The 26,834-nt window shown below is 38.9% G+C and overlaps 1 protein-coding gene across 6 annotated transcripts; it reads right to left on the bottom strand.

Moving 5' to 3' along the window:
• Nucleotides 1-1,363: 1,363 nt before the first annotated feature.
• LOC141647727 (protein CHROMATIN REMODELING 4) lies at nt 1,364-20,489 on the bottom strand. 6 transcript variants are annotated; one of them, XM_074456023.1, is made up of 12 exons: nt 19,787-20,489; nt 18,456-18,494; nt 17,621-17,917; nt 16,484-16,585; nt 15,368-16,123; nt 13,821-13,928; nt 11,121-13,706; nt 7,072-7,223; nt 6,008-6,122; nt 5,331-5,413; nt 3,688-4,300; nt 1,364-3,428 (listed from the first exon to the last, which is right to left on the bottom strand). In XM_074456023.1, the coding sequence occupies exons 3-12, from the start codon at nt 17,846-17,848 to the stop codon at nt 1,671-1,673; spliced, it is 6,501 nt and encodes a 2,166-aa protein (XP_074312124.1). In that variant the 5' UTR covers nt 17,849-17,917; nt 18,456-18,494; nt 19,787-20,489; the 3' UTR covers nt 1,364-1,670. The 6 variants fall into 6 exon arrangements, with proteins under 6 accessions (XP_074312124.1, XP_074312126.1, XP_074312127.1 ...); XM_074456025.1 differs by having other exon boundaries at nt 7,072-7,220; XM_074456026.1 differs by having other exon boundaries at nt 7,072-7,220; nt 18,456-18,521; nt 19,787-20,401.
• Nucleotides 20,490-26,834: the final 6,345 nt, after the last annotated feature.

The raw sequence follows: 26,834 nt of genomic DNA, 5'->3' as shown, positions 1-26,834 counted from the left end.
GAAGCTATTAGAGTAAGAGATGCTCTCTTTTGGGCCTTTCACGAAAAGTTTCTCCATATTGACTTTATCTGTGATTGGGCATGTATGGCTATGATGTCTCTAAAATATACTCTCTCGGACCAAACTATCCCCACATTATTTAAAGTTAAACTTGTTAAATATTGATCTTGATTATATTTAGTCAAATTTTAAATATTTGTATATAAAATTGACATATTTACGTGTTATAAAAAGAGGTTTTGGAAAATTATAAATTCGACACAAAAAAGTATAAATGAAGAAAAACGTGGTTAAAGTGTCGTCTCTTAAACCGTGAAAAATCAAGTGGGTAGCTTGGTTTGGATAAGAGGTAGGGCTATTCACTCAGTGGTCCGGACCAAAGACCAGACCGGTCCGGACCAAATCGGACCGAATTTTGTTTGGTCCGGTCCACGGTCCACCTATTTACTCGACTTTGGTCTTCAGTTCGGTCCTGGACCAAACCGAATAGACCGCGGACCGGACCATGGACCGAATTTATGTAAGAAAAGAAGTTTTAAAATTGTAATATTATTGATTTTATTTTCTACTTTGTTTACACGTATTATAAGATGTGTAATTATGTAGTTAAATCTTGTAAGAAAATAATGTTGTTTATTTTGATCGTTACGAACTTCTCGAGTTCTAGTTTTATATGCTAAAACATGTCAATGACAATAATATTTGGTCCACTTTGGTCCAGTTTGTCCGGTCCGGTCCGGTCCACGCATTTTTATGGTCCAGACCGGACCGGACCAATATTAATATGGTCCGGTCCTCGGTCCACCTCTTAACCCTTCTTTGATCTTCGGTCCAGAGAATTTGGTCCGGTTCGGTCCGGTCCCGGACCAATTAACACCCCTAATAAGAGGGAGTGTCATTCAGTGTTCCTCTGTCATTAATATCCATCACCTTTATTTTTTCACAGGTTTCTATTAATTTTCTTCCGCGAACCTGAAATATGGACGCATATGTTAGTCAAACAGGCTAGAATAATGTAAGGATCTCCTTTTACCGTTGGCAAGAAAAATAAAGTTTCTTAGTATGAACCTTGTCCTAGGGGGAAATAAGTCCCAAAACCACCGGAAATGGGTCAGATAGATCCAGTTAGTTCATGTTAGGTCCAGCATCATCGCCTCGGCAATGATGAGGTAAATCGTGCAGAAGTTGTTACGAGTTATAGACCAATTGTGGGGCTGCTCATTCTTCTGCCATGGGCTCTGAAAGACGCTTCTGACACATCAAGAGAGCCATACCCCTGCAAATCTGCAATACCATCACAGAGGTCTTTCTTGTACAATTATATTTATACAAATTCTCAAACGAGACAAGCCATGAGCTGAAATGGAGGATAAATGGGTGGCATTAGCCACTCCAACTACGACACAATTATATATAGTTAATAGTATTTCTTTGAACATACATCAACTTTACAACATGCCCTAACATTTTCCTGTACTAAAACTACTTGCCCAATCACAACCTTCCAAGGTAGCTACAAAACTGTGATCAAAATATATTAAAAGTTCAATGCAACAACGGTGACCAATTGGTCCCCGCTATCGCCTGTGGTTACGATGAAGTCTACACTGTCTAAGTCACAACATACACTACTAACCCATACAACAAACTTTTCTCACAGTCTTGTATGATTATGGCTCCACTGCATCTTTGCCTTTTGATTCAATCGCTGATGTTTTCTCCGATGACACTTCCTCACCCTCTGGGTCATCAACAATTAACGGCTCAGATTTGGTAGAGTTCCCATGCCCTTGATCCATGTCTAAAGACACAGGTGGTTGACTGTCGGGCATCACAGATGAAGCAGGAGCAACACAAGATGCTACCAACTGCAGGACTTCAGGAGAGGGCGATAAGCCGGACTTTGGCAGTGCCGGCAACATGGAAATAGATATTGAAGCAAGAGTATCACTAGAGGAGCCGCCATGGAAGTCTTGGCTACCTCCAGCAATATCAGTTGGGCACAGCCCAGATATATTAGGCCTACGTTTCTTCTTTTTCTTCAAACTTTTCCGAGGATCTTTGGGCTGTGAGGGAAGTGGACCAGGAGTAACAAAAGGGGGGATGGAAGGCTTCTCTTCAGCATATAGTAAACGGACCGATTGTGCTATAGCGGAAACTGTAGGAGGAAGTTCAGGGTCGGGAGTCTTATGAGTTCCTACAGCTTCCCGAAGCCAATGTGGTAGATTTTCCTTCGCTGAACTATTTTCAATGGCTATTTCTTTCCCCTTCAAAAGCATGTTACTAGGATTATGCAGAAAGCTTGAAGCTGGTGGTGGTGGTGGTGGCTGACTACTGCTACCCACATCATTGGGAGGACCATGAGGAAAATTAAGTGGCCTATTCAACTGATTTGGAACCTTCTGATATTCATCTTGAAGGGGTATATCAGATCCACTTTGCCGATTTAAAGGCGGAACACCAACATTACCAGGTCCAAATGCACTGTGAAGCATTGGAGGCTCCATTGGCAATGAAGCACCATGAGTATCAGAAAAAATTGTAGATGGGTCGCCAAAATACCTTGCTGGCAAAATACCAGGAGCAAAAGATTGGAAAGGAGCATGGTTTTGAGGTCGAATGCCAGTATAGTTGGCGGGTTCAAAAGGGTGAAGGTTTGATGCAAGATCGCCAAAACCCAGCTTCATGTCAGTCAAGTGATTGTGTAATTTGGTCCCGCCTAACCTACTCCCCTGAAGGGCCCTTGCCATCATGTCATCAGAAATGTTGGGGAATAAAGCAGACTCACGAGATTTAGCCTGCTCATCAGATCTCATACCTAGTGAAGCATCCACTATCTTCAACTGCTCTTCCTCCCACCTAGAAGCCAGTTCATTAGGAGTTTTGAATTTTGAAAATTTCAATCTAGGATCCCTAAGCATGGCATCCCAGTTGCCTCGCCCGTGTCTTCGAACACCAATCCAAAGGGAATCGAGTTCATCTTCGGACCATCCATCTACTTTTGACTTCCTCTTCAAGAAGCGGCTTGCTCCATATCCAGTCCTCAAAGCAATATTCTCAAGAACCTTCCTGTGATTTTCAGGAATCGGTGGACAAGTGTTTGGCTTGCGGCCCAAACTTAATGTCGGTAGGACATCCACCTCTTCCTGATTAAAATACGACATGTCTTGCGCATGGAGCCTCAAATTTTGCACAAACGACGATGCTGAAGGCGGTTGCACATTAGCAGGCTCATCTCTCCGTCCAAGTGATAAGTTTGCTAAGAAGTTGGCTCCTGGGCTCTGTAAGGTTTTAGGAGGAAAAGTCGCTAACAACCTTGGATCAAAAGGCAATCTGGGCAACCCCATTTTTTCCAGAAAATCTGCAGAACTAGCACCTGGGTTCTCTAAAGATTCAGGAAACTTTTGCTGCAAGAATGATGGATGACACTGCAAACCAAGTATACATTTAGTGTCTAAAATTTACTAGGACCCATTGTATTAAACATTGGCCGCAATAGTTAATCGCGGCCCATTTATCAAAGTTAGGCCATTGAGGCGGTAGCAAAATTAGGCCGCATTGACCGATCTCGAGAACAGGTCTCAGTGTAAGACGATACTTAATAGTTAATACCATGCTATTAACAGATACATGTAGAAGGAAATTGCTGGGACGGGGGCAGGTGAGAGTCAAGAAGGGAGATCGTACTGGAGGAAATGGAAGTGGGCTATCTGAGAAGCTGCTCTTTATATAATGTGGTGGAAAGTCTGATGGTGTTTCTGGAAGCCTTGGTGTGCCTGTATGCATCTCAAGTCTCTTCACGTCCGCAGCACTCCTTGAGGAACCTGACATGTTCAAAGGAAAATTTGATAGGCTTCCATGACTATTTTCTCTTCCATACGATCTTGAAAAGCTTTTCTGAGATGACTCTGGTTGACAAGCATTTGGTGCACAAAGACCCAGAACAGGTGACAGGTAGCTTGGACCGTCGGGAATAGCATTTTCAGAGGAGCAGCCTGGTGATTTGAGTGAGGAGTGATTGCTAGATTTAAGCTTTAATAGCCTCGCGGCTTTTTGAGCTGTGAGTCCATTGCTGTTGGTAAACTCACACTCATTTGACATCTTATCTGCCATCTCGGATGTCCTAGGACTCCTTGCAGCTGCTTCTCCACATGGTTGTATCACTCTAGCAGCTTCATCTGGGTCTTTCAACTCTAACGGAGGGCACTCAGAGTGTAACTCAGGCTTACAAGAATCCAAAACCAGAGAAGCTTCTTTTCTTCGAGCAAGTCGTTCTTTTTGCCGGGCCCGAAGCCTCTCACTGACAGAAAATAAAGAAAAAACAAATTAAAATACAGACATCACGGAATCTATAAACGTATTAAAATACAGACATCATGGAATCCATCATATACCTAAGTCATTCAGTGAAGCCGTGCTTTCATTATACAGTTTAACTATGAGAAGGAAAACAGACAGAAACCCGATTCCAGGTGCATACAAGTAAACAACAATGAACTTCCTATGCCTTTTAATGGTTTTCCATTATTGAATTAAGGAAAAAGACATTGACATAATAAACTTGGGACGGAAGAACAAGGGTAAACAACCAAATTAGTATAAAGAAAAAAGAACTTTAAAGCGACGAATAGATATATAAAGTAGGAACTGATGACATTTAGAAAAAAAGAAAAGGAAAAATAAGGGAACTTGATATTAATGATTTTTATATGGAGTCAACAACCGCCTGCGTTACTTCTACTCTTCACTACTGGCCATACACATAACTGACACGACATTCAAGGATACGGGTATGGAATCCGTAGGGGACCCTTTCCCATCCAACATTTCTCCTAAGAAAGGCAGATAGGAGATTCACATAACATAGGTACAGGAATCAGTGTATGAATCATAAAAGAGGATTTTGAGTATTTCAAGTCTTAATTATTAAACATTTCTCTATTCTTTACAAAAAAAAAAAATATATTTTATATAATTAAAATTTTGCTCAAAGACTTGTCCTTCTACCCGTAGCGCCTCCTTTTAGGACAGAGTCCCCATACTCCCCATGTCTCAAAAATTGAAGTTATGACGAATTCCACACTTGGATATGTAGTATGTACCCATGTCCAATACTCTTACGGCCTTACCCGAGTCTTAAGCAACAGTCTACTACTACCAAATAGACTTTCGACAACATCAAATAAAAAAAAAAAGTGAGAACACAGCTTTACTGAACTTGGATGGACAAAAGAAATCAATGTATAGTATAACTATCAAGAGACTTAGAGAGTGATCCAATATTCAGAAAAATAGACAGCAAAACAATTTCATGGTGTGTGTGTACTCACAACTTTGCTTTATGAGCACGCCCATAAGGTGTGTACTCCCTTTCTGGCTCTGGTTCTGGCTCTTTCTCATCTTCACCACCACTCTGTCATGAAAACAAAATTACTGACTGAATACATGGTTGATTCGCAGACATAAACTGCTCATAACTAATAATGTGAAAATAAGAAATGTACTTCTAAAATAGGCCACCATTCAAAAATTTGACAGTCACAAAACTCATCATCAACATTGTAACAGTTAACTCACAGAAGACGGCTAATCATGTCTTACTTCATTCATAGCCCATAATCATCTAATCTCGTTTTTTGAAAGCTACCAATGATAGCTCAAGAACATAACTAATAATGTGAAAATAAGAAATGTACTTCTAAAATAGGCCACCATTCAAAAATTTGACAGTCACAAAACTCATCATCAACATTGTAACAGTTAACTCAGAAGTCGGCTAATCATGTCTTAATTCACTCATAGCCCATAATCATCTAATCTCGTTTTTTGAAAGCTACCAATGATAGCTCAAGAACATAACTACCCCTCTCTCCTTTTGTACTTGAGCGTCATCCCACGGTCCATTTTTGTTCATTGGATTCTCTTCAAATCAATATTTACTCTGTAGGATAAAAATGTCCTTCCCATGATTTAATAAGACTGCTAAAAGTGCGTTGACAAGGTTTACCTCGCTAAGTGTTTCAGTTGGATGAGGTGCAAATCCTTCCCTGTATGACACTGCTTTCCTGAGGCGTTTGCCTCTACCAAGTGTGGCTTCCTCTTCATTCTGATATTTCTCCCACCTACAGCCATATATAAGACTCAATACAGGACGAGGGAGTCTTACAAAATCTTTTGCCAGAAAAATGACATAAAATGATCATTTATTCAACACTCTCAAGTCAAACTTGTCCTCCGTATTTGTTCATTTCCATACATTTACTGATGCCTTAAAAAAATACACTCTGCATGTTTCTCCTAAAGAAAACGTATACACAAAAACATGTACACGAGTAAGATCAATCACACAATTATCAAACTCAAGCATGAAAGCAAAATGTTAAACTTTTCAGACCTTGACAGTACGAAAAAGATAAATGTTGAGCTATTGTGGCTCTCCTTTCTTACGAGACTTATCTTACTTTTAACAAGCGCACCTCAGGCACCCTTAAGCCCAAGATTCAACTAGATACTAGCCAAAACACCTATATGATATGGTCTATACAATTTTCCTTTATTTTTTTACTTCTAGTTCAAACATTATGCCTTCTCTTTATTACATACTCTATAGATTTTACTCCTTTACATGTTAATCCTTTTTAAAATCCAAAAAAGAATTATTTTTTTTTTAAATGTAAATTTGTTCCCCAAAAAAGTGTGCCTCGTGTCTCTAAGGCACATGCCTTGGCCTCACAATTTGCGCTTCGTTGTCACGGGCACTTTTTAAAGCAAAGAGACTTAAGTGAAGGCCTTTCTTGAAAAAAAGGTCATTAGGTTTAAAATTCCTGCGCATCAATCATCACGGAAATAATCCAAAATGAACTTACTTTGCTTAACAGAAATCACCAGCACAAGTACCAAATATATAATATGGTTAAGATCGTGTTCAATATGAATATGAAAAGCAATTGCAGTATATACTAGTTAAAAACAAAGACATGACATCGCAAACAAAATATAACGAAATCTAATTGGTAAATCGCCTAAAATATAACTCGAAAGACAGAACTCGTCATCATAGTCACTTCTCACCTGACACGCAAAAGCTTATCCCATTCATTTTCTTCTGCACCAATGGCCCCATCTTTATCTGAGTTTAGAGCAGAAGCATCACCGGCAATGGCAACCGGTGAATCAATTTTCCCTTCCTCCTCCATCGTCTCATCCGTCCACTCAATAGACTGCTTCAGGAAAATGTGATAAATCATGTGAGTGTAATGAACTACAATAGCTTCTTACTACAAAGAAAATTCAAATACCCAAGGAGCCAAAAACACATGCAAGCCAGCAACTGAGGCAGTAGAGAATAAATGACATAGAAGCTTTTGAAATCAATTCCAGCTCAAGTGAAATCTTAAAACAATAAAACAAGGGAAATAAAAGTTTTCACAGAAAGAACTTGTATTTAATGGCCTCCGTTACAAAAAAGAAGAGATGAAAACAAGATCGAAGAGCACACACCATCCATCATTGCCCTCATCAAATCCCCAAAGCAAAATTTAAAAGAATCCTAAGTTTTGCGGGCACCAGGTAATGGGAACCAAGTTCAGTTGAAAACGAAAGGCGTTTCAGTATTATATACAATTTTAACTGAACTCGTCTTTTCTTTTTAGCCACGATTTTGTATTGACGGATGTGTATTCAATATCTGCAAACCGTTTTATACAAGTAACAGAAAGCATTTGCCTCCCTCTGAGCAAATTTCCCACTAACCATAATGCAAGGGCAGTTTTATTGGGTTGTGGAAGAAACTACAAGAATTAAAATACTCAAACATCTGATAAAACAGAAATATTTTTATTGGTCATAATTAGGCATGTATCGACCACTGTAATAGAAAGAAATGGCAAAACAGTAAAATGACATACAGTAAACATTACCGCCATAGTTGACGTTCTTCAAGCCTATCTCACTCTAATTATGCAACGACCTAGAAGAGGTGTAAACTAATATTAAGAAAAACCAATCATTGTTGTATTATAACTGTCCAGTTACATGCCCTATCTCATCTCCCATTCCCTTTTCCTCTTTAACTTGCATATCAAGTGTCCTTGCTTTATCCTCAAATATCTACTTCATACCTATGATAGCCCATGATGGACACAGCAAGAGTCAGTATGGATGAGGATTGCTAGCAAAATGCTACCCACAATTGATCTATGAGATTCTACTATCATTGAAACACCACCTTTTCCTTAGGCAGATCAAAGATCTCTTGAAATGATTTCCCAAAGCTCTGAAGGATGACAACCCCACCACAGCTATAAGATGTAAATGTAAAATAACACGCTAGAGCACTGATCCCCCTCCAGAAAAATGCATGTTGGCAGGAATTAGAGTTTTCCGTTGGATATAGATACGCAGTGGTTATGTTTCCTATTTTGTAACTCCCTCCAACTCAATGTGTTCCTCTCATTTGATTTACACACGGTTCTTAAGAAATATGATAGTTAATTCAATAAACTTGCAAGTGGGTTAGTCACTAACACTAAACATTATTTGCCAAAGTACTTATCCCACACATCCTCACAACCTAACCATCAACTCTCACCATCAGTTTTCTCAGTTTTTACCACCATCGTCAACTAAGAACACTCTCAGAGCAGTCGCTATCATAATCCCACCAAAACTCGTCGACCACCCAAAACTATCAGACCACCCAACCAGGCCCACCAAGGTGGTCATCCTTGCCGTACAATTACACCAGCACCGTCATAATTGCGCAGACTACCACGTCTAAGGCGGCGACAGCCACCATCAGAACAGCGTGAGGTCCGATAAACACAATGGTGATGGTAGATTTAAAAACCAAACTGTATTATCTTGTAGATCATTTAAAGGCTTGATTTGGAGACGGAGAAGGTTGGGATTTGGATAGGAAGAAATTTGAACAAGATGACATAGTACATAAGAAGTTCGTGGTGGTGTTCGACGGTCGGGCAGAGCAATTGCGGGTGTCAGCGAGTCCGTGGTTGTGCTAAGAGGGAGAAGGGAAGTGGAGTGGACAATGGAAGTCGTGTTTGAGATTGCAGTCGGCAAGGATAAGATGTGGTGGGGCTGCGGTGGAGGTCGGGTGGCGGTCGTTGTTGAGGTCTTTGAATGAAGATGTTGGGCAGAGGTATGGATGGTGCGGGAAGGAGGAATGGTGGTAGACTGGTTGGGGCTAAGTGATGGTGGGAGCAGGGAAGATGGTGTTTTTAGTTAGGGTTAAATGATAATGTTTCTATCATGAATACTACTGTTGGGCTTAGTAACGATAATAAGGTCATTTAGTCCTAAAAACTTACCCAAAAAGGAAAGAAATGAAATAGGAGGTTCAAAAAGATGTGTCTCAAATAGGAATGTGGGAGGAACAAAATGAAGCGGAGGGAGTCCATTAAATTCTATTTGTTTCCGTTTCTAGATATCTTATCCTCGTTGACCATTTGCTAGAAAATTAACTTTAGCAGAGGCTAAAGTTTATCAATTATCAACCTATACAACATGTAACTAAGCTGATCTCCCCTATGTCAAACTATGGTATGGAGAAAAAGTACCACACCCTATTTTTCTGTCTAACTCCCCCATTGATACCTTTCCCAATCTCCCTTCTTAAACACCACATCTTGTCTCTCTGCTCTCCGCCACTACTCGATCTGTGTCCCAACTTTGAATCCTGGAGCCAGACCCCAAAGATATTCGGTCACCAAGGCTTGCTTGACTGGAAAGGAATTAGAATTACAAGTTAATATCGTGACAGGGCAAATCTTCAACACGAGGGCATGGGCATTACGCTTCTCAGTTTATTCAAAAGGCCTACAAAGTTCCCCGATACACAGGCCATAACAGTATGAAACATAAACAGAAACGCAATAAGTCTCATAGCCTCAAGAAAGCTCAAGCAAAGACTAACAGTATGTTTGGATAGACTTTAAGGAGGGAAGGGGAGGGAAGCGGAAGGAAGGGGAATGAAGTAATGTCATTTTTCCTCCAAATCATTCCTATGTTAGAGGGATTTTGATTAGGCTCGTAGGTGAAAGAATGGATCCATTCATTTCCCTCCAGTATCATTTGCCAGCCAAAGAAAGATTACATTCCTCTCCCTTTCCCTTCAAATCCTTCCATCCAAACAAACCCTAACACGCAAAAGAGAGTGCATATACACTCTTCCTATAAAAAGAAATCACTGCAAAACAGAGCATTTCACATCCTTGGATTGGCAGTGTTTATTTCCCAGATTTCTTGAATTCAAAGCTATTTCATTAAAATGCTACTCATACTCTTATAAAAAAGATTACAACAACAACAACAATAACATTACCCCTGTGTTAGTAACACAAAGAGGCTGTTTCCGAATAACCCAAGATGAAAATTGCATTGAGAACTGCATCAAAGGAGCTACTTCACAAGAAAAAGAAACGCAACCACTTTAGAAGAATCACTACAAAAGAAATCATTTCGCGTCCTTAGACTTTGCACCTGTGTGTTTCCAAAGTTTCTCAAACCCAAAGCTATTTCTTTAAAATGCTACTCATACTCTGCATTTTAAGTATGTGCAATCAGTCACGGTCCTAAAGGATGATTCATATCAGCCGACCCTAAATCATTTTGGGGTAAAAGGCTCTGATGTTGCTACTCATAGTCTTACCCCGTTTTTGGATGGAGTAATTTGGAGGGAGACAGATGCAAATTTCCTTGTTTTGTTAGTAAATTGAGTTGCACTGAGATGAAGGGATCCATTTTCCCTCCTACAAACAAATTAATATCCTTCCAGCATGGGAAGGTTTGGAAGGACAGGCCATTGATCCATTAGCCCTCCCCTCCCATTACCTTTTACTGTTTATATATGAAAAACCTTAGTATAAGAAAATTTTGATTAATTGATATCTTTGCCTCTCTTTCTGCTGAAGAGTATGCAGCAACACAAACCAACTATTTATATAAAATCTAGAAGTTCAATCCTAGCTGCTTTAAGAAAGACCTACTCAAGATAAATGTGTACCATTCTTCAAGCTATAATAAATAAATACAGTAATTTATAAAAGTAATGTCTAATTCACATATAAAAGAAAAAGGGGAAAAAAAACATTCTTAATACGTACCTTTACTGACCCAAGCATATCATTCTCCGCATCAGTTTCAAAGTTATCTGGTGATCCGGATTGAAGGATTGTACGGTCAAGCAGTTTCATGATGGCATTTTCGTCCCAGATGATTTTGCTGCTGCCCTCTGTACATTTGTCTTGGTAAACATCTCCAAGGCCTCCAGTTCTTCTCTTACTCCTTTGCTCTGTATCTGGAACTGTTTCACCCTTGCTCAAATCATTGTCACTTATACCCTTAACAGAAGAATCACTAAAGAGTTCTTCAGTACCCCAACGCAGTATATCCTCCACCTCCTTCTGGGATTCAGATTTGTTTACAAAAAGCTGATCCAACATCAGCTTTTTCTTTGCTAACTGCAAGATACGTTCCTCAACACTCGCGCGAACTACAAGCCTATAAACCAAAAGTCTTTTCGATTGCCCGATTCGATGGGCACGATTCATGGCTTGAATGTCCGCATGTGGGTTGAAATCCGAGTCGTATATTATAACAGTATCAGCAGTAGCCAAATTGATACCAAGGCCACAAGAACGAGTCGAAAGCAGAAAAACAAATCGACTCTTATCTTGATTGAAGCGAGCAATTGCCGTTTGGCGATCAGCAACAGAAACAGAACCATCTACTCTCTCAAATGTTTTTGATCCAAATTCAACAGTCAGGTAATCTTCTAGAATATCTAGAAGCTTTGTCATTTGTGAAAATATCAGAACTCTATGACCTTCTTTGTGTAACAATTTGAGCATTGAATGCAAAAGAGTGAGCTTGGCTGAAGCCTTTATCCTCATTTCCTGAAGAAATTCAACTGAACCTGTTTCCGGCTCTGTGCCAGGGATTAGATAAGGATGATTACAAACCTTTCGGAGCTGCATAACTATATTAAGCATAGACTGTTGTGGGACCCCTTTGCCAATGTTCCTTAAGATTTGATAGTTCTTGGTGAGCATTGCACGGTAATATTCAGCTTGGATAGAAGACAGCTCAACAGGAACCATTCTTTCAGTCTTTGGCGGAATGTTTTGCATGGCATCTTTCTTCAACCTTCTAAGCATATGAGGTGCGACAAGTTTTTTCAGCTCATCCACCCTATCCGCGGTTGACAGATCCCTAAATTTTTCCTCAAACGACGATAAAGAAGGGAATGAAGCTGGCTGCAAAAAATTAAGTAAGTTATACAGCTCGCCTAGGTTATTCTGAAGAGGAGTTCCTGTCAAGAGTACACGGTGCTGGAAAGAGAAGCTATTAAGCAAGCTAAAAAGTTTACTGCTCGAGTTCTTGAGCCGGTGGCCTTCATCAACAATAAGAACCTCCCACGGAATTCCTCGTAACTGGGAGGAATCAGCCAAGACCATCTCGTAAGTGGTTAGAAGAACGTTAAACTTGTAAGCCCCTGTTCTCTTATTCACATTATTAGGATGACTGGCATGCCATTCATATTGACGAATTAAAGTTCTTCCTTTAACATTTCCATGATACTCTACCACATTCAAATCTGGAGCCCAGGAATTAAACTCCGCCATCCAATTAGGCATAGTTGAAAGAGGAACCAAGACAAGAGAAGGAAGCTTCACTTTAAACTCAAAGTACAAGGATGCAAGGAAGGCACTAGCAGAAACAGTTTTTCCAAGTCCCATCTCATCGGCGAGAATTACATTTTTTGCTCGATGCCAGCATTTGCGTAACCAATTCAGAGCTTCTAGTTGATGTGGAAATAGAGAACCACCCTTGAGCTCCAAAGGCTGCTCGGTCAAAGGAAGAACCTCATTTTGCTGAAAAGAATTTCTCCTTGACGCATTATCTTTATCAGCATCCTTTTCAAATGTTTGGCTTTCGAGTAAACGGAACTTATCAATTAGATGTGAGGATTTCTCAATTGTGGGTTCATCTGTCCTCTCCCAGGTGCATTCATCATAAGGGAGGCCAGTCCATTTGATAAACGCTTCAGTGTCGCCATTTTTTGACGTTCGAAGCGCAATCACCCGCTGGGGAACCTTCCATTGTTCCTCGAATAGATTTATTGCTGCTGTTCCGTACTTTGCCTTATAGTTATCCAGCTTTCGTTTGGCTGAAATTTTAAGCCTAGACTCTTGAATCCAACTATTATGAATATGTGATTTTCCAACCCATTTCACAAAAAATTCAAGGGTTGTTTGTTCTCCATCAGGTAACAGAGATTCAGACAAATTAGGCTTTAGGACTTGATTAATATCTACACTATAAGGTTCATTTTGTCCTTCTACTGCAACATGGAGTGGAGAAGTTTCGCTCAATAAACAAGATTCACTGACAATGTCTTTACTATTTATGACATCCGAGCCTAAATTCCTCCCTGACTCGGCTTCTTTATCTTCACTGTTGCACTCATTCGAAACAGCTCTTTTGTGAACATGTACTTTTTCCACTAAACAGTTATCCCTCAGGTCATATTCTAACAGCTGAGAACCAGCTTGATCTTCTGACTCCCTTGACTGACTTTCCAGGATTTGTTTGTGAGCGGAAGACAGCTCAGTCGGTGTAGCCTCGAGCTTAGGACTAAGAGTGTGTTCTGCATAATATTGCACTCTACATCCTAACACTCGATCAACCTATCACATTAGTAATTAAAACAAGAAGCATAGTCAAAACATAGTTTATAGCAAAACGGCGGATGGTGAAGTAAAGAACAAAGATTGAAAGGAGTCTTAAAATGGGGCCTAAACCTGTTGGAGTTCTTCATGACAATTCTGTTCAGATAATGTTATCTTATCACTGCCAGATTCAGCCTTTCCGGAACAATGTGAACCTTCCACTGATTTGCTTGGAAGCTCCTAAACACCAAATGATGACAATCGGTAAAAGGAAGCTAGATAAATTTTGAAGGAACTGGAGAAAGAAAAAAAGGCATATGGAGGACAATTAAATCCACCTACACAATAGAAAAATAAAAAATAAAAAATAAAACGATGGACAATAATGTGAGCTATTACCGTGGAAACTAGAATAGGAATAGCATAAAAAGATATGTAGCACGAACATTTATTGCAATCCATCGCATATGACGATAAGAATAGTGGAATGAGAAAAAAAGCAAGTTGCAACTACTTTCTAGAAAAAGAAGAAATAAGGTTGTAACTACTCCACAAGTTCCCTTACATTTCTCCATTCTCCCAGCTACTAAGATGTTCTAGACATTTGCTAATTGATCTTTCACATCAAATAAAGATAATCAGATGTTTAGAATTTCAAGGATATTATGTTATAATTGTCTTAGCAAAATTATGAATTGCCAAATTTCCCCACTGTTTATTTACAGAAGTGGATGAAGGGCAACTCTTGAGATACCAATAGGTTCTATTGAGTAGGCTGATAAAATTAAGTATCCAAAATTAAAACCTTACACATTACTGTTCAAAGGAAAGTCATTACTTTGCTTGTAAATAAGAAATGACCTCGTCAGAAATCGGCATGCAAATTCAATTGACAACCTCCATTTCTGGAAATATCTCCAATTGGAGTATAACATGGTAAAGCACATAAAAAAAAAAAAAAAAAAAAAAAAAAAAAAATCTGTTGATATATGTAGAGGCACGAGCACGTATCCAGTTTATTAAATTTTTAACATTGGGCCAAAAAGCAAGTTAACAAGGAAAAAAAGATCAAACCAAAATTGAACTCGAACAGAGTTAAAAAACGCATAGAAATTAAAATTACTGTAATACATCCACGAAAGCTAGATCCAAATTAATGACATTGGGCCAAAAAGGAAGTTAACATGGATTAGAAAAAATCAAAACCAAAATTGAACTTGAAAAAAAGTAAAAAAGAAAAAAAAAAGATGCTTAGAAATAAAATTGAATGTAATACATCAGCGACAGGACAAATGACATCCGACACGCTAGAAGATAGCAGTATAGACAAATAAAAAAAAATAAGTTAATGGCATTGTACATAATACTTCTGAACTGCAGGCTCGGGGAGAGCTCCTAGATCCTTAGATTTTATGGGCCAAATATAGGTCAAGATGAGAGATATCCAAACTAGCCAGAGACTAGCACAAAATGGCTTTTTAATGACCCACAGAAAAGATACAACTATAGACAAGGAAACATGTAAAAATTTTACTTCCATTGTTGAAGGTGATCAGCAGCAGCACCACTGGAAAAATTAAAATCACTGTCTACAAAGGATTGCATCATATAAAACAAATTGGGAAAGAAAAGAACGAAGGACAAAGCTAATAGCAAAACATAGATGATAGCTGCCGTACCTCCGCTTCTGGACTTTTCATCCTTTCGAACACAGTCTGTGGTGAAACAAGAACTCTGGTATGAACAGAGCGACGTTTTTTTTGTGGCTTCTTCCTCTTTGGAGAAGGAGAATCTGCTTTCAATTCGCGCTTCGGAGAACTGTCTGAGCGCTCCTTAGTAGACATCTTAGATTTTTTCTTGTTTCCATTTTTGTTGTGCTTATGTTTTCTTTTGTGACCTTCAGAAGAAACTCGAGCCAAAGGGGCAGGATTCTTCCCAGAAGAAATAGTTGGGTTCAAAAAACCATCCCGTTCTTCAGCAGTTTCAGTATTTGGCACAGAATCACTATCCATGCAAAGAGGCGACTTGACATCTACTGGAAGGGTCGCATTCCTGCTATCTTTTGATGAATCAAATTTCTTTTGACTGTCCCCAGAAACAGTAGAAGGCTTTTTATCACCATCACCAGTTGTATTCGGAGGAGAGGCATCTTTGGAGCGTGACCTATCATTTCTTAAATCATCTAGCTTCTTTAAAGAGTGCAATTTGTCAGTTGAGCCAGATCTTCTTTTGCTAGATGACCTTTTCTTCCCAACGGACTTTTTCAAGAAATCGGATACTTGAATAGTCGCCGATGGTGCACTTACAGCTTCCAGCGTTTCAGTTGCGGTCTCTGTCCTCACTTTTTTTAGCGGCAAATCTCCATGCCCAGTAGGAGAAGCAAAATCATTATTCTGTAAACAGGTTGGACAATCCCACTTCCCATTTGGGATTCGCTGAAGATCACAAAGCAGTAAATAACAATTAGACATGATAGAAGGCTAAGTTGATGAAATATGAAGAAACTAAATGTCATTATACAGCATACCATAATCTATACACCCTCCAATCTATTGAATTACGTACATTTGCTTTTAGCAAAATGTTTTAGGAAAATCATATGTAGGTTTGAGTACAAAGTCACTAAATTACCCCTCAACTTACTAAAATGTGGGGAGAGAGAGAGAAGAGAAGATGGTAGGGTGTAATTGTTAACATGTGCAATTAAAACTTACAAAATAGGGAATGTATTCTATCAAATGGAACTGCTCTAAATTAAATACGCATACCATTTCATGGGTTGGAGAAAGTGATACCTTAAGGGGTGGGTCGAGGCATTCAAGATGGTATGTTCTTGGACAGCTCTCACAACATAAAAGGTTCCCTCCAAGATCACAAATCACGCATTCATAATAATACTGTACAAATAGAGCATCAATCATTTCCATAACTAGCAGCATTATCAGCAAAATAATTAAAAAATTGAAGAGAATTGAAAGCAGATGTTTGAAAAATGTTGTCCTCTTTATCCACAACAACAATAACGATTACTTTATGTCTAAATATGCTAAACTCTACAGAAGTTCACAACAAAAGGCTTATTTCACTGATTTGTATCAACATGCAAGCGAAACACTATAAACAGGCTGAGCAAAAGGTAACTATGCCATCACCAATATTGCATTTTCACAAATTTGTCATTAAATAGATCACAAAGTTTAACTCTGGCCCATAATGTGAAGTTCCATCACCTGCCTCTACATGTGAATATGAAATCACCCACTAACATTGTAACATCCAATGGCCTTTAACTATGGTCCCATACTATGCATCCATACCCGGGGTTCCTTTCATTAGATACCTGAAAATGCAACCAAAAGATGTTGCACCAGACAGGCTAAAGGTCACAATGTCACTTTAAAAAAGGGTGTAAATAACAGAATTATAAAAAACATTTATGCCAAGGCACAATAACTCTATTGGCGTCCATGGAGAACAAACAGGAAACAAGCACTATCCTATTAATCAACTCCCATCTTCCAGCTACACAGAAAAATATGATTTATAACCAAAAAACACAGAGAAAGGTTGCAAGAACAGAGGGGCGAGGGGCGCTTTTGAAGTTTTCTCTCCTTCCCATACAAGGACAGCCTAGCAGATCTATATTAAACTGAATGGCCAAGCTCGAAGCTTCTTTACTTCAGCAATATAACTGAACTTGGATGTCTAGAAATAAATCTCCAACTTTCAAGTTTCTACATAAGGATAATATACATAGAAGCATAAAACCAGCCACGGCGGTACCAAACATAAAATTTCACGGGAGTAAATAATATACATCACTATTAGCTAAGAAAAAAGGTACTCCATATACTATTACACACGTCGCAGAAACATTGTGCTAAAAAATTATATAAAAAATCAAGGAAGATGCAAGAAAACACAAATATTACCCCGTCATTTCCCTTTCTTTTGGATGTCAAACGGTCAGACTTCTGTTCAGAATCGTTCAACTCTTTAGGAGAAGAAAGGTCTCTAGCAGATACATCTCCCAAATCCTTGTCCTTCCCCTTGTCCTTGCTAAGAGATACATCTGGTCCGTAAGGAATTCTCTTACGCTTGCGTTTCAACACCCAGTTTCGACTAATCATATTACTAGGTTCTGAATCCTTTTCCTTCATATTGGAGTCTCTGTTATGGCATTTACACACAGACTCGAGCAATTACTTCAAACAAGAGTAGTAATTTATCTGCAGGAGATGACAAACGGAAATTCTCTTGAATATAGAAAAAGGTCACCTGACCCCAATGGGAACTACTTAGAGCATCCACAATGGTAAGCTAGTTGCTACTAGCTTACCTTTGCCACATAAGATTTTCAAACTAGAATATTTGTAAGCTACAAACTACTACAATGGTAAGCTACTAGCTTAGTGTTGTGGCTTAAATACACCATATGTCAACTACCTTTCACAACACTCTTTTAATTAATATATTTACTTATTTTACCTAGAAAATAAAAATTAAAAATATTTAGTGTTGTTTTAATTGGTAGATTTTTACTTGTAGGCCCATTTGAGCTACTAGCTCCATGGAGCTACTAGCTCAATTTAAGCTAGTATATGTAAAGTGCTCCAATGGTTAAGCAAGTAGCTTGAAAACTTTTTTATTTGCAAGCAAGTCCTTTTGCTTAACCATTGGAGATGCTCTTAAGAGCCAGTTACTTACAAACCTCGCAATAAAGATAGATGGGTAATCAGTTCAGGCAAGTCAGGTTTAAATACTTACCTTTAAATTATCACCCTTTCTTCTGCGCGCCAAAAACTCCTAGAGCAGTAAAACGAACTGATCAGGCTAAAGTTCCACAAAAGGTAAACCCACATTAACCTTGCACCCTAAATAAATGCACGAAGATGCTTGAAAAGGAATGATACTTATCTCCAGCACTAACGCGTATAAAACCAATTACTACAACCCATAGACATTTACACCATTCGAACATTAACAAAAATACCTCCCACCCCCACCACTGAAAAGAAAGTTAAATAACGTGAAAAATTCACTACAAATTTTATGAAATCAGGGTTTCAACCTAAAGCCAGCAGAAAAAATGAACTGTCACTGAAATGGCAACATGTAAACACAAGTGCAACAAAACCTCTACTCAAAAACCCGTTTCCGTCATGAATGCTGCAACAAACAAAATGAGTAGCTCAGGACAATTAACAGACATCGTAAACAAACATAGACTATAATCCAAAAAAAATTAACGGATATTAAAAGGGGGGAGTACTCCAGCAGTAGAATATTAAACCCTAACCGCCAAACACGACAAAAAGGAAATGAAACCCTTTTGCCTCCTGACCATTAGCAACACACGCAAAGTCTGGCATCCAATAGTCTGACATTTTGCATGAATACGCGCTAAATTCAAAATGACGCTTTAAACATAAATGCCATAACTTTATAACCAACCAAATATACCAATGGTCAGCCCATCAACGCTTACGACAAAAATTAAACACAATCTATGAGGGCAGAGATTCATAAGCCGAAATTCTGCAAGAACCCAGAGAAGATCCAAAAGAATACTTTAAAGGGTTACCCTTATAATCAAGTCATCAAAACAAGGCGCTCATTAACACTCACACATAATTCAAATCCCAACTCATTTCCCTCCAAAACTCAAGCGATGAGAACAAAATTCAACAGCTATATACACCAAAAACTTGAAGAAAAAAGGGACACAACACTTAGATAAGAAGCATTTTCGACAAAAGCAGCAAGGATTTCAGAAATCTCGAAGCAGTTGAACTCCACCAACCCACATTTCCTCCCAAATTTCCCGTAACAACCCAACACCCCCAAAACCACAGAGAGATCAACACCCAAAAAAAAAAAAAAGGTAGAGCAATCACAGCATAAATAAATGACATAAAACTTGGGAAAAGCACATTTAGAAAATAAAAAGTGAGGAAAACAAACAGAAATGAAACAAAACAAAAAATGAGGAAACCTAGTTTACATGTAGGAGATAAAATGAGATAGAAACATAAAGCGAAAAGAAAAGCTAAGCGATTAAAAACATGTAAAAAGAAAAAAGGAGTAGAAGAGCATACTTGAGCGAAATCTGGAGAAAGAGGGAAGAGGCAGTTGGGATAGAGGTGGATTAAATAGGATGAGTTTGGGGAAAAGGGGGATGAAATTAGGGCTCATGCGTCCTCCTAAGTATGGAAGGATATTTGACAGGTGTGTGCAATCCCCTGCGATTGTATTTTCAAAGAAACTTTAGATTTGTTCCTCTTCTTGTTGTTTGTTGTTTAGAGAGAGAGATGGAGATTGTTGTTGGTGTTTGTGTTGGTGCCTGGTGGGTGTGGTTTTGTAGAGAGAGAGAGAAACAGATACATAGGTGTGTGGGTCCCTTGTGATACGGATTCTCGCCTGCCGTGGGGAATGGGAATGGGAGGGAGTTGTTGCTGACTTGGCATTTTGGGGTGTGTGACTAATACTACAATTAGTAGTAGTATGATGCAACAGCAGCCAATCACGACTCCCCACCTCGCTCTTTCCGGGATGGCTATGCCTGCTCTACTCTACTACTGCTCCTCCTCCCATTCTTTCATTCTTTTCATCATCATCATCATCGTCATCAACTCCCTTCTTCTCTGCTTTCTTTCTTTCTGCCTTATATGGAGTATTACTATGTGATGTACATCTCCGGTCAAGCCTGTATAACTATCATCTATTAGTTGCCTCCAAAACTATGCCTTTATACACTTGCTTTTTCCACTCTAATATCAACTCCAATCGCCATCACTTTTTTCCATGGGTACGTTTTCCATTTACTATTTATGGTGTTTTATTCATCTCAAATTTTAAATTTATCGAGTTACAATATCTCTATTAGATACCGAGTGTAAGTAAATAAATTATAAATAAAGAGAGTTTATTTATGATGTTCATCTCAAATTTTAAATTTATCGAGTTACAATATCTTTATTAGATACGGAGTGTAAGTAAATAAATCACAAATTGTAAACAAAGAGAGTTTTAGGTTGCATGAATACATTAATCATATGTGATATTTAATGAAACTCCCTCACAGATTTACTATATGTAAAATCTCGTGTTTTGTAACACCCTTCTTACACGGCCAAGGTAATTGGGAGATGTTATCATCTCGGTGCGGTGAAATCGGAGTTGCAATTAAGAAACAATTAATATAAATAAAGTATTTAGTGAATTACATAACCATAAATGAATAAATGAAATAAATGATACAACTCATGACTACTATACTATTCTAATGAAATGACACTCGGCTCCAAGTCCAAGGCTTGTCCCGTCTCCCACATGACACCAACTCAACCTGTACTCAACCTGCTCCTCATATGATCATAAATATTATATGGATCGACACTGGCCACCCCGGAAATAGGTGACAATTTCACAGACACGGAACACATCAGTTTCAATAATTTAATACAAGACACAACATGATAAATAGATATGCAACATACCAATGATATGAATGAGATACAATTATACAATCACTGTGCCGGTACCGGGACACGCACAGACATACCCATAACCACCGATGTCAGGGACGCACCCACGACACCACACCTCACCACAAAGGTACCGGGACACGCCCAGACGTACCGGGTCTGGAAAACAATCGGATCCCCTTCCAGACGTCGTGTCTCACCCACACGAGTCTCTCCGAACTCAAGCCATTAATGGGCACATCCCTCTTGGAGTGGGAAGCTCCAAGAGGCGACTCAAGCGTAAGACGGTCTCCCAACCGTCTTACGTCTCCTCGACAACAAGAATCACCACTAACAATTACTAACCATCACATATATCACTAAATGCATCACAATATGCCAATATGCCCATTTCATAATGAGTATGCATAACTCTTACCAATTTGCCTTTTTATCATACATCATGAATGTCAATCAAACCACATGATATAATACAAATCCAACAACATAAGAGACTCACCAAGATCCTCAAACATTACCACATGATACCAATCTGACTCACATTATGCAAATGATGCAAAAGACATATAAATATACACACACATTATTGAAACCGAGTAGGATTAACCTACCTTTTAGCATTCTTCACAAGCTACTCGAATTCCATAGTGTCGAGTCAATAAGCCTTGTTAGGCCTAGTTTGTTTAATTTAAGGGTCTTTTTGTCGGAATAATGAGTTAGTCTTCCCGTCCCATTGATTGTCGTGATTTATGAGTTTTAATGCATGTGTGGAGCATTGTTTTGAGAGGAGAGTTCGGAATCCCAAGTAAGAGCCTCTAACCACACTCGTAAGCAAGCAATCAAGAGAAGACGGCGATACACGAGCTAATATAGGAGTTAACATCCCTTGGTGAAAAGCATGGAGACTAAGTGATGAAAGAATCGAGAAAAGAGAGAACAAGTTTGAAGCAGAGTTCAGTCCAGGACGCAGCCTACGTCTGTTGACGCGGCCTGCGCCATTTGACGTGGGCCTGCGTTGGATGACGCAGCCTGCGTCCCCTACGGCCTTGAAGCATGGATCATCCATCCTTAATCATTTTCGTGGAATCCCAAATCCATGTTTAACCTAGATGGGAGTGCAGCCCTATATATAGTTCAAGTTTTGAAGACCTAAAGAGGAATCTTATTATTGAATAATCTCAAAAATTTATATGAGAAGAGAACTTAGTATTTTGGAGAAAATTGTAATCTTTTGTTGGATTTTGATGTCAATCTTTCCATTAACCTTGGATTCATCTAGGGGTATGGAAGGCTAGACCTTTTTCTTGGTGTAATTTGGCGAGACACTACTTTCCTTAAGCTTGTAAGAACCTCTTAATCTTTCCTCAATAATTATTGCATTTTCCTTGGTTTTATTGTTTATGTTGGATGTTATTGTGCTAGGAATGATCAACCTTACATGTTAATCATCTTACTATTGCAATCTTTGTAGCAAGCTTGCATCTTTATGAGTTTGGATTAAAGTTTGTATCTTTGTGGGTGGAACTTGTATGTTAATCTTTGGGATAGTTGGATTAAGCCTCCTAAAGGATTAATCTTGACTTATTTTATTTGGCTTTGTTCTTAATGCTCTTATGTGCAAGCCTTGTTGTGGTTTTAAATTAGGTGACCACATAAGTAGGATCAACTACTCTAACTTAGGAGTAAGTAGTCACCATCTTACAAAAGTAGTTGAGTAATTGTTGAGGGAAGAAAAAGAGAGGATCTTTGTGTAACACCCCCATACTCCAAGTGCCTTACCAGGACCACTCAGGTATAAGGATACTACCATCTCGGTTGCCCGAGGCAATGAATATCATAAGACAATAAAGAAACGTACTTTAAAAGTAATTATAGTTTAAGTGATTACATGTTCAAAACCAAAACTGATAGAAGGAAATACAAGTTCTCAAAACTATCTACTATCAAAATACTATCAAGCGACAGACAAATGAAGACTTCTAAACTGCAACGTGGTGACTCATCCCAGCTATCCCATACGCATCGTCTCATACCTGCTCAATAACTGCTCACCACCCCCGAATGGATCACCACAGTTTTTAAAACATTTAAACGGGGTCAGTACTAATCACACAATTTATATGATCCAACAACACAACAAACAACATAGCTCAAACAGTCACACACACAATCACACCCACTCCAATCAATCTCCGTCACCGACTGTCCACTGGACCAGCCCTGCCAGTGGGGGACCGCAGCCGTTCCCACCTAAGCCCCGCTCATCATACCGAGCGATAACCCTGTCCCATTAATGTGCACATCCCCTTCCGTGGCGGGTTCCACGAAGGGCGAAACTAGGGCGTGAAGCCACTCCCGCAAGTGACTCCACTCAGCCGAGAACGCATCTCGAGAACCAGAGACAAACAATCAGCAATCACAATACAACATCAACAACCGTCTGAATCAATCAACAATATACAATCACGACCGTCTGAATCAATCAACAATATACAATCACAACCGTCTGAATCAATCAACAATCACTAACTATAGCACAATCACCACACATTATGTAATTAATACTGAGTAGGGAAACCCTACCTGGAATGCAACACAAACATCGGACGATCTAGCCGCTGTCTCAAAACTTTCCTCTACGAACCCTTCTCCTATACACATAATCATACAATTATAACCTAATCAACATAACCCTCCCAAAACCCCCAAATCTACCCAATTAGGGTTTTAAACAAACTCAAAGAAACAGTATAAAATTGGTATGTAGATCTTACCCTTGACGCGAGGAACACTATGATGCAAAGAACAAGATGATCCGACACTCCTAGCCTTGGGGATTTGCCAACAACGCAACGAGAGAGAACTACGTAACTCCTTTTTCTTTTGAAGGGTTTAGAAAGGTTAAAAGTGATTAAATAAACTGACGGAAACCTTTTATATCAAACTCGCGTTATTAGCAAAACCCGTCAAATCATTCCCCGTAAACCGGCTACTCGATCGAGTAGCTAAGGTACTCGATCGAGTGCCCCCTTACTCGATCGAGTATCTACGTTACTCGATCGAGTACCCAACAGTCGAAACTATTTTAAAACGCAACACACCCTTACTCGACAGAGTAAGGCCTACTCGATAGAGTACCCAGAGACTCATAAAACCGTAGTATTACAGTCTTCCCTCCTTAAAAAGAACTTCGTCCCCGAAGTTTAACCCATACATAAAAACAACATACTAACTCGGTCAAGACGCAACAAAGCTACTAAGAACTCAAAACAAAACCCCAACTTACAAAACATGAAACCATGAACTCTTAACACCAAATCTACCAACTATTCCTACCTCCACACCTCGCTCACGATGTCGTATCAACTACATCATAAACTCTCCCGACACTAACTCCATACATAACCAACTACATAAACATCAAACGGAATGTTACATTCTACCACCCTTAAAAGGAACTTCGTCCTCGAAGTTTACTCACACTCATAACCTCATCATCCAACTGTCAACACTATCGAAGTATTCTCGCATTCCTAACATCGAACTACTACAAGCACGTCCATGACCTTTTAACACTATCAACCACAACATATACAAATCCATATCTTATGCTACACCAACACTAGAGTGTTGGTGTAGCATAAGATATGGATTTGTATATGTTGTGGTTGATAGTGTTAAAAGGTCATGGACGTGCTTGTAGTAGTTCGATGTTAGGAATGCGAGAATACTTCGATAGTGTTGACAGTTGGATGATGAGGTTATGAGTGTGAGTAAACTTCGAGGACGAAGTTCCTTTTAAGGGTGGTAGAATGTAACATCCCGTTTGATGTCTATGAGTGTCTTGGTATTGGATTTGATAGTTGATGATATTATGGAGCTAGCAGCATTAGAGGATGGTAGTTGGTTATGTATGGAGTTGGTATCGTGAGAGATATATATGTGGTAGATACGGTATAGTGAGTCATGTTGTGGAAGTAAACATAGTTAAAAATAATAACAACGGTTTTTATAACTATACCCGTTGTAATTGATTTTAGTAAAATTCGCGCCATACATTCTACAACGTCTATTGTGATTTTCGTGAATAATCGTTGTTAAAGGGGCGTTGTAGTTGCCTAAATTTGTAGTAGTGGATCTACTTCCAAATATACTACCATATGAACAACCATCAAAATCTCTGTTATCGCATCCTACTCCTCTTAAGATAAATGTTACGTCCTCGTAACTCACTAATACTAAATACTAGATATATCCTTTTCATTATCCTCATCACCACCGCATGTCAAAGATAACCACCTATAACCTAAACACTCGCCATGCACATATCCAAGGCTCTCTTACTTAAACATTTTTCATACCTCAACTCATACGGCACACCACCTAACCTATACCATAAAACTCGTAGCAAAATCACCATACTAACTCTCCATTCTTACTGCAAAACAACATACCTCTCTATGTAAGGCACCAATCTCCCAAAAGCATAACTCACGATCTACACTCGTTACGTACACTCACACTAGATCCTCAAGTTCTTTTCTTTGTTACCGCAAAACTCATACAAAACTTAACATGACACTAATTCCCAACACCCTACACTCACTGTCCCAAAATCTGATTATGAACCACCTGCAGCGTCCAGATCAATACAACACATGTTCCACCAATCACTTACCATGACTATGTCTAAAGCCTCATCTTAAAACAAGATCAAAAGTACTGTAACAAAGATTCTGACAACTGTGTCCCATCAACAGAATGTCACTATACCATGACAACAACGAAAACATATACAACTCTCTTTCATATCATACTCTACCCTCATACCAAAACTGAACTGGTAAGAAACATCAATAACTGATGGAGCGATGTCGTCGGGTCGCATCCAATCAAACACATTTATAATACTCAACAAACTACTAGTTAGCGGTAAGTCGAGGTCGATCCATGGGACGGTGTGCTTTGGGTTCTAAGTCTATCTATATCAATTTATGCTAGTGTCACAATTTGTTCGGGTTTGTAGTTGTGTCTAGACTAATGCAAATAATATAATAAACCAAGCAATAAAAGAAGGATGTAAACAATTAATTAAAGATGCTAGGATGTCATGGGGTCATAGGGGATTCATAGTATTGATCATACAAATATGTTTACAAAGTTGCAAGCAATTAATGTTGTGGAGGAACCGAGTTGGGTTATATCTTACGGTTCTTAGGAAGAGTTGGGTCCCGGAGCCGAATCGATTAGATTGTACAATACCTACAAGTCGACTTACTTTCCTCCTAATCAACTTCTATGCATGGTCTAACAAGACTCGAGTTGGTTTATATCTTACAAGTCAAGTTGAGTAGATAAGAGATGGTAAAAATGCAAGGATTCATAGGCTTAGCATTTCATCGAACATAACATGTGCATAAAGTTGACATCACAACAAGCAAGCAATTTAATCATGTGAACATATTAGATTAAGCATGAATCAATCACATGTTGGTTTCCCTTAATTACCCACTAATCCTAGCTAAGAGACTACTCATTCATTATCAAGTTTAACATGCTAACAAGGTTGTCAATCATATTAACAAGGCCAAACATGATGAACAAGTAAGAAAGATTAACAATAATTAAAACAAGGATTAAGAGAATTATACCTATGGAG

Source organism: Silene latifolia, chromosome 3 (assembly GCF_048544455.1).
Source record: "Silene latifolia isolate original U9 population chromosome 3, ASM4854445v1, whole genome shotgun sequence".
Lineage (NCBI taxonomy): Eukaryota > Viridiplantae > Streptophyta > Magnoliopsida > Caryophyllales > Caryophyllaceae > Silene > Silene latifolia.
This window is presented reverse-complemented; position numbering and strand designations above follow the sequence as displayed.